General features: G+C 56.4%; 1 protein-coding gene across 1 annotated transcript in view; it reads left to right on the forward strand.

Annotated features, from left to right (window-relative positions):
* Positions 1 to 6,992: 6,992 nt before the first annotated feature.
* The window catches only part of LOC112413894 (uncharacterized), a 16,684-nt gene continuing 14,801 nt past the window's right edge, over positions 6,993 to 8,875 (forward strand). Inside the window, exon 1 of the mRNA XM_024766067.1 lies at positions 6,993 to 7,123. Coding sequence (XP_024621835.1) covers positions 6,993 to 7,123 — 131 coding nt within the window. The remainder of the gene's footprint in view (positions 7,124 to 8,875) is intronic.

Below are 8,875 nucleotides of genomic sequence, written 5' to 3' on the forward strand. Positions count from 1 at the left end.
CTTCATGAGGGAGGTGGCGCTTGGGGACTGGACCTTTAGGAGGAGTGAGGGTTTATACAGAGGAGGCAGCGGGCAGCGGGAAGCACTTGATCCAGACATTACTGTCCAGCAATGTGGGGAACTGGGCCTCAGGGTGCAGCTAGTCTGAGCCCTTCAGTGTTCAGAAAAGAAATCGAGGTCCAGAGCGGAGGGGTCCTGCAAGGGCCAGTTGGTGGCAGAGATGTTGGGACTCCAGGCCACATCCTGCCACCGATGGAGCTTCCATCATCCTACCCGGTCAGCTAATGCTGCGTAACAGAGCACCACAGAACTGAGTGGCTAAAACAACAAGTCGTTTGATAGCCTCTCCCGTGCCTGTGGGTCAGGGGCCTGGGAAGCGCCCGGGAAGTGTTCTGGCTCGGGTTCTGTCCTGTGGTTTTAGTCCGATGGTGGCCGGAGCTGGGGCAGCGGGAGGCTGTCTGGACGTCTGGACTCTTCACGTAGTCAGGGCCTGGCCACCTGGTCTCTCAACATGAGCTAGTTTGGGCTTCCTCATAGCACGGCAGCCTCTGGGCTCCAGCAACGAGCTTCCAGCCGGCAAGGTGGAAGTTTTGACATCCTTTCTGTCCTAGCCTTGAGAGTCACGCAGTGTCTCTTCTGCCACTTTCTGTTGGGTACAGACAGGTCACAAACCCACCCAGGTTCAAGGGGAGAGGGACCAAATTCCACCTCTTGACAAGGGTGTGGCAAGGAACTGTAGGATGGGAGATCTGGGGAAAACAACGTCTGCCACTCACACCCCCTGGCCCCTGGCCTTGCTGCCCCCTCCAGCGGGGACGTACCCCCAAGCTGGGGTTCCCTCGCTCTTCACCCTCCCTTTCCTTTGTTCCCATTCACTCAACACACCTTGAGAAGTGCAGTGGGTGGAGGGGAAGGAGTTGGGGGAGCACAGGGCAAGTTACATAGAAGAGTAAGAGGAACTCAGGCAGGAGATCCCCAGGCTGAGGAGAAAGCATCCCCTCTGCTCCAGCCAGAAGCCGAGCAGGCGGGAAATGAAGGCCTCTGGAGAGGGGGGGAGGCCTGGTGACCCTGCCAGCCCAAGTCTGGATTGGGGAGGAAACCAGGGCTTCCTCATGCCCCAAAGGTCAGAAGGAGACATGGGCTATCCCTGGAGTGGGGTCAGAGTCAAGACCCCGGGTCCAGCCAGCTTCCCACCCAATACTCCTGTGTTCCCAGGCCCTGGCTGCAGGCTAACCTGGCCCAGTTCCCACGACAGCAGCACTGCTGTCCCACAGGCATCAGAAGAGGGAAGCAGGGCTTGCTCAGAGCCCCGTCTGGGATGGGGTCCATGGGCACGAGCTCCCAGCAGAGCAGTCTGAGTCTCTGCTAACAAAGGCCTGCAGGCAGGAGGAGCCAGATGAAGGAGACCCATCCTTGCCTCCAGGAGTTAGGAACCAGAGGCTGAGCCAGGCCCACTCACCACCACCAAATCCCCAAAGCAGGGCCTTGAGAGAGGGGACGCGTTTGCACCCAACACTGCTGCAAAATACAGTTGACCCTTGAACAATGCCCCCCCCCGGAGAGGGGCGTTAATATACGTATGATTCATAGTCAGCCCTCTGCGTCTGAGGTTCACTTGCATCCACCGTTCCTCCACATCCGCCCCACCACAGACCATGTAGTACTGCAGTATTTACTGCTGAAAAATTCGCCTGTAAGTGGACCCGTGCAGTTCAAACTTGCATTGTTCAAGGGTCAAGTGCACACTTAATTATTCAAAGCACCTGTCCGGAGGTTCTCCCTCAGGCTGACGGGATCCAGGGAGATGCTCACGCCCCGTGGAGCCCATGGGGTTGCGAGGCAAACACCAAGTCATCATTACTGCGAGCTCTACACAGGGAGGAGCCAGCCTAGAGCCGTGCTTTTTATTTTTTTGGCTGTGCAGTGCAGCTTACAGGATCTTAGTTCCCTGACCAGCGTTCGAACCCAGGCCCTCAGCAGCGGAAGCACAGAGTCTTAATCACCGGACCGTCAGGGAATTCCCAAGCTGTGCTTTACAATATTACACTTGGGAGCAGGCTAGGGGGGTGCCTTCCAGAGGCCACACTCCCACTTGCCTCCTACCCCGGCCCCCAGGAATTAGACTCTTTCAGAGAGGATGCCTCTATCTTAGCCTGGTTTCCTCCAAGGGCGGGGCTTGCGGGGGCTTTGGACTGGAGTGGAGATAATTTATTTGGGAAGTGACCCCAGGGAGCAGGGGTGAAGGATGAGGGCAGGAGACAGAGTGAGACAGGGAAGGAGGGTCAGCCAATACCAGGAGGTTTTAGCACATTAGCTACCCCTGTGGGTGACTGGTGACCCCGCAGGGACCTATTAAAGAGCCTTAGGAAATGTATCTCAAAACTGTCTGCCCAGGAGGGCAAACAGGGAAACATTTATCTGTTTGTTGGCTTCTGTCCCTCCATTGAGCAAAAGTGTCCCCGTGGGCCTCCCTTCTGAGGTGTGCACACCGGGGGACCTCAGCAGGTCTCAGGCATGCACAGGCTGAGGTCCTAATGCAGGACCTCGGAGAAGCCTCAGGAGGGAGACGGGAGGCTCTGGGCTCTGTCTGATGGCACCTGTGTGGAGGGGTCAGAGTCAGCGTGGGGCGTAGAGGAACTTGGACCCCAGTGTCCAGCGCAGGCCTCCACCTTGCTGCCTCCATCAAGCTCTCGGCTCCATTAGCAGTCGCCTGCAGGGCCAGCTTTCGAGAGATGTGGAAAAGATTTTCCTACGGCCAGAGAAAGCTCAAAGCTTGGCCTCTCAGTGTGGAAGTGGGCAAGTTCTAAGTACACAGCCAGGTTTCAGAGTTCTGCTCTGCTCTGTCCAGCGCAAGGGCCGGTCTGGCTTCGCTCCTCAAGTGCTTCCCTCACCAGGGGGCCTGGGCCTGGAAGGAAGCAGAGCTCATTCTGCCTGGAACTGTAGCCAGAGCCTTCCGCAAAGTGCCTGGCTTCTCCGGGCCCCGCCCAGCCTCTCCGCACGCACTTGTTTCCTGCCCAGCCAGCGGCCTCCCTTCATTTCTCCAGCACGGGCTCCTCCACCTTCTCCCTGCTCAGTGTCTCGCTCTTTGGCCGGGCCGCACCCCCAGCGCCCTCCTTCCTACCCGCCGGCCCCAGACATCGGCAGGGGCTGCCCAGGCTCCCCGTGGCTTGGCCCTTTCCGAGCCTGTTTGGGGTCCTGCCCAAATCAGCAATGACAAGTCCCCACTCTTCCTTCTCACTCACACAAGGTGACCATTGTCCACCACACGAGGGAGGACCAGCAGTGTTCACGCTGGGGCAGAGGAAGGATGTTTACCCAGGGTGGTGAGCACCGCCTCACGCTGCTTCCAGCCACTCCACTCCGTGTCACATGCAGGCCAAGCAGGCCCCTCACCCAGGCCCACATCAAAGTTAGAGAAAACAGGCCTGCAGGGCACAGAACAGGCAGGCAGGCTCAGAAGAGGCTCAAAGGCTCAGGACAGGCTCAGAATGGGCCCATGGGTGGCCCACGACTTGCGGAAATGAGGCTGTAGCAGGTCTTTCCCCTGTGGCTTCCCTCTGCTCAGGCCCTGAGACACTGTCCTCCATCCCATCCCTCCTTCCCACCTCCTCGTTTAATCCTGACTACCTTCCCCACGGCTGGTGCTATGATTCCCGTTTGATAGATAAGGACACTGAGGCTCAGAGAGATTCAACAGCTTCCCCACAGGGAGGGAAGAAGAAGGGACGATGGAGAGAGGGAAGGAGGGGACGGAGGGAGAGGAGGGGAGGCAGGAAGAGGGAGGGAGGGAGGTCCGCGTCGGCACCACTTCTGCAGAGAACCCTAGGATGGCAGAGATGGGAGAGCCAGCCCTGAGGAAGTTTCCAGTCTTCCTGGAAGAAATTGCAGGATGATAAATTGCTCAAGGTCACGTGGAGATTCCCCCACTGAGCTAGGGCTTGGGGGTTTGGATCCTGGGGTGGGGGGACCTCGTGGTCACCCTCTGGAGAATAGAAAGAGGTTCTCAGCCAGGACATGCCCATCCTGGAGGCAGGGAGATGCACAAGATCTTATGCCTGGCCATTCCAGCATGCAACCTTGGTGGGGGGCACACAGAGATGGGGGAGACTGCCAGTTACGCCAGGCCTTTTTTCTGGCTTTGCCCCCTACCCTCTGCCCACACCCTAGAGTCCTGGGCTGGAACTGGACCAAGGCCCGTGAGCTTGGAGGGAAGCTTTCCAATGGGAGGTGATGTGGAGAGGAGCTGAGGAACGGGTGGGCATGGCCTCCCTGGATGTTCAGCATTCTAGAATTGGCGAAGTCCTTCCAGCTCAAGACCTTGTGTCTATGGAGTCTGAGATATGTTTCTCTCCACACCCCCTAGGGTGTCCAGAATCCTACCATGCTGGAGTGAGAGGGACCTCTGAGACACAGCCCTCTAAGGTTTTTATGGCTGCAAACAAACCATTCCCCAACATAGTAGAGACTAAAACAACAACGGTTTCTTCATTTCTCACATTTCTGGAGTTTGTCCTGGCTGTCCTGCAAGTCTCACCTGGGATTAGGTCATTGGATCAGCTGCATTCAGCTGGAAGGTCCAAGTGGCCTCGCTCACAAACCTTAGGCCTCCACGCCATCTGCTGGGCCTCCACTCTCCTCCACTTAGCGTCTCATCCTCCAGGGCCTCTCTCTCCCGGAGAACAGCCTAGACTTCCCTCCAGTATGGTGGGAACTGAGTGGGAAGGAGGGAGAGAGAGGAAAGGGAGAGAAGAAGGGAGGGGAACCACTAGGCCCTTCAAGGGCTAAGCTTGGAACAGACACCATTTCACTTCTGCTGCATTTTTTCCATCAAAGCAAGTCACAAGGCCAAGCCAGATTCAAGGGGAGGGAAAGTAGACTCTACCTCTTGATGGTAGGAGAAGCAAAGAAGCTCTGACCGTCTTTAATCCATCGCAGTGGGGCCGAGTTTCACCAGAGTCAGGAAAGTCAGATCAGAGCTCAAGTGGCCTGATGGAGACTTGGGCACTTAGAGATGGATGAGGTCCCACCCCTGCCCCCAAGACTCTCTCCCATCAGCCCCCAGACCATGACTTTCCCCAGTGCTCTGTCCATGGTGGCCCTGGAGACCTGGTCTGCAGGAGGAAGGGCTGGGGTCGAGGCTGCACAGGAAGGTGGGGAGGGCTTGGGCCCTTCTGTACCAGCTGTTGAGGTGTCTGAAGTTGGTTTGGGGGGTGGATCTCTTTGTGACAGGATGTGGGGGGAGGGCACCTGCTCCTTGCAGAAACTGACCCCACGAAGGCTCTGGCAGGGACCAAGCTCGGGGAGGCTGAATCGTGGGGACAGGGAAGGCTCTGCTTATCTCGATGACCTGGGGGTCTAGTCCCGGAGGACTCCAGATCCCCCTTTCCTCTTCTTCCAGGGGTCCTTTGCACAGTAGGTGGTCTCAGCAGTCCCAGGCATTGGGCAGCCAAGTCGGTCCCTGAAGACCCCCGACTCCCACCCCTACCCTCCTGGCTTTCATCTAACTTACTTATGCAGCCATCTGACGGCTATTTACTGAGCGCCGGCTGTGTGCCAGGTGCCGTGCTAGTCACTGGGGCTCTATCAGTGAGCAAAATAAACAAAATCCCTGTCTTCCTGGAGTCCAGATTTGAGGCGAGGGAGCATGTTTATAGATAATAAACAAAATAAATAAGTAAATTACAGAGTGCCGCATTCATTTCCTGTGGCTGCCATAACAAATTACCCCAAACTTGGTGGCTTAAAACACCACAAATTTATTCCCACACAGTTCTGGAAGCTAAGAGTCTGAAATCAAGGTGTTGGCAGGGCCACGCTCCCTTCACAGGCTCCAAGAGGGGAGAATCACGCCTCTTCCAGCTTCTGGTGGTTCCTGGCGATCTTTGGAGTTGCTTGGCTTGTGGCAGCATCCCTCCAATGACCACCTCCATCTTTAAGTGGCTACCTCCCCCATGTCTCTTTCTTTTCCTCTTCTTTTAAGGACACTAGTATTGGATTTAGGGTCCACCCCAAATCCAGGATGATCTTCTCTCAAGAACCTTAACTTAAGCACGTCTGCAAAGACCCTATTTCCAAATCAGGTCACATTCTGAGGTTCCAGGTGGACCTCAAGTTGGTGGGGGGGGGGGGGGCACTATTCAACCCACTATAGTCATATTCACAGGTTCCAGGGGTTTGGACATGGACATATCTTTTGCAGGACCACTCTTCCACCCACTACAAATATATTAGAAGAAATAATTTGAGGTTATTTGGAGAAAAATAAAGCATAGTAATATAGAAGGGAGGGTATAGGTGCTGGAGTGGGAAGGGCAGACTGCAGCATTAAATAGGTGGTCAGGAAAACCTCACTGAGAAGGTGAAATTCAAAGGCCTAAGGAAGTGAGGGGGTGTGCATGTCTGAGGGGAGAAGCATCCAGGCAGAGGGAACGGGCAGTGCAAAGGCCCTGAGGCAGGAGTGTGTCCAGCAATCTGAGGAATAGGGAGCTAGAGCAGAGTGAGTGGGAGGGCAGAGTGGTAGCAGAGCAGGATGACATGGGGCCATGTAGGTCACAGGAAGGACTTTGGCCTTGACTCTGAGGAGAGACAGGAACTGACTTTGTCACAGCATCACTCTAGTTGCTGGGCTGGGCATAGACTGTAGAGGGCCAAGGACTGAAGCATAACTCAGCTGCCCACTTCCCGCCCCCACCAAGGCAGCCCCCAGGCAGCAGGCCCTCCTTAGCTCTGGAGTGGCTTCCCAGGACTCTGTCATAGAGAGACGCCTCTGATCCCCTGCTGCCGGACCCCCTGCCTGCCCACAGGGCTCAGGTTTCCCCTTGTCAGCCGTACCCACCAGAGCCTGGAAAAGTCAGCTTTCCAGAAAGATTTCATCATTTTCCATTTGGAAAAATTTACTGCTCCCACCACTCCCTCCCCTGCTCCCAAGGCTGAGACACTCAGGAGATCAGAGGGGCCGTGGGCAAAGGCACACGGGGCTTCCAGCCTGCCCCATGGCAGCCTGGGACCAGACTACCCCATCCCCCAGCTGGCCCGACTTCCACCTGGGGGACCCTCCCGCCGTGTCCTCCATGGACTCCCCCAGTCGTAGTCCTCCTGCCCTGGCACCTCTGCAGCCTGCTAAGTGGGTGGGCACTGGGCAGAGGCACTGGAGAGGGCTGTGGAGGAGGGGAGAAGGGTTGGGTGTCTCCCTCTGGGGCTCCCTCACAGAGGCTGAGCCACTGCTGGGAACCAAGCACCTGCCTTCACATCTAAGGTAAGTGGCAACTTCCCTTAGCATCTCTGGACCCCAGGGTCTTCTCCTCCATAATGTTCCTCATTCCCCTTGCCATTGTGGGGCCCCTTAACACAGAGCCTGTCAGTGTTTGCAGAGCCTGTCAGCATTTGCAGAACCTGCTGTGGTTTGCAGAGCCTGTCAGTGTTTGCAGAGCCTGCTGTGGTTTGCAGAGCCTGTCCGTGTTTGCAGAGTCTGCTTGGTCACAGAGGCTGCTGCTATTTACTGAGATTGCTTCCTTTGTTCCTCCAGGCAGCCCTTACCCATTGCACAATGGTGGCTCATTAAGTTCCCTCTTCCTCCCTCTCCTGCCCAGTTTCACACCCCTCGCTGCGGTCTCCCCAAGGATCCACAGGGCATTTCCCCAAAGGCCCCAAGACTCAGACCTCCAGAAATCGCACAGCCAATCCACACTCCCCAGTGGGACCGTATAAGCTGAGGTGTGGGGGGTTGGAGGTGAACAGAGGGGCCACCCCCTTCTAAGCTCAAGTCCTGAAAAGAACATACAATTTGAAGCCAAGCTGACCCGGGCCTCTGTCACTTCCTAGCGATGGGGCTTCAGGCATCCTTTCAAGTTTCTGAGTCTCAGTTTCCTCATCTATAAAATGGGGCTGTATTAGGACATGTGGCAGTGTGAGATTCACCTGATATAATGGGTAGGAAAAATTCGTGAATGGAAAGCGCCTGTGTATGCTGGACGTGGGGCTTCCTTCTTCCACAGAACATCTCCAAGGGTTAAAGAGGCAGTGGGCATTCCTACCATTAGCTCTGAGTGGTGAAAATAAGCCCACGAGGGTCTATGGAGGGAGTTCACCTCACCCAGGCCCTGGCTGAGAGCAGAAATCTGTCAGGAACTTGGAGAGAGTCAACGTGGGAGCCCTTGGCCACTAGCCCTCCTTCTCCCCCACCCTCAGTGCTTTGATGGTGAGTAGGAGCTGAAGGGACAGGTCTCCCCTAAGGTAGGGGCTATGCCTCCCCCCTTAGACTACAGCTCCCTGAGGCAGGGCTATGTGTCCCCTCAGACTGGGCTCCCTGAGGACAAGGCTGTGTCCCCCCCTCAGACTGGGGGTCCTTTCCCCTCTCAAACCCCAGGATGGGGATCTAAGCATCAGCCTCTCCAACAGTATTCGTGCACCACCGAGTGACCACCCAAAGGAACAAGGTGATTGGACCTGACAGACAGAGGCGCAGGGTGGGGTGGGGTCTTCCTGAGGAAGGAAGTGCTGATAAAAGGTCACTTCTCTGACCACTTGGCTCAGGACAAACTAGAGCTGTAATCAAAGAATTCAGTTTGGAGCCATCAGCCAGCTGGCTTCACTAAGTGCCTGCTGTATGCAAGGCCCACTGGCAGGCGTTTTGGGAGAGACCAAGAGGATCTATATGCAATGTCTGGGCTGCTGGGGAGACAGGCCTGGGCACTGTCGGGAGTTGAGCACTGGGGTGAGGCTGCACGGACACAGGGGTCTGGGAGAGAAGCGAGAAGGGGGAGCTGCGATCGAGCAGCCTCCTTAAAGGAGACCCTCCTGGGACCAATTCCTGGGTCCAGGTTGAAGAAGGTGGACCTGTGGCCTCAGAGCTCTGGCCCTTGGGGAGCCCCTGAAG

The sequence above is a fragment of the Neophocaena asiaeorientalis genome, unplaced genomic scaffold (genome assembly GCF_003031525.2).
Source record: "Neophocaena asiaeorientalis asiaeorientalis breed wild unplaced genomic scaffold, Neophocaena_asiaeorientalis_V1.1 scaffold46, whole genome shotgun sequence".
Taxonomy (NCBI): Eukaryota; Metazoa; Chordata; class Mammalia; order Artiodactyla; family Phocoenidae; genus Neophocaena; species Neophocaena asiaeorientalis.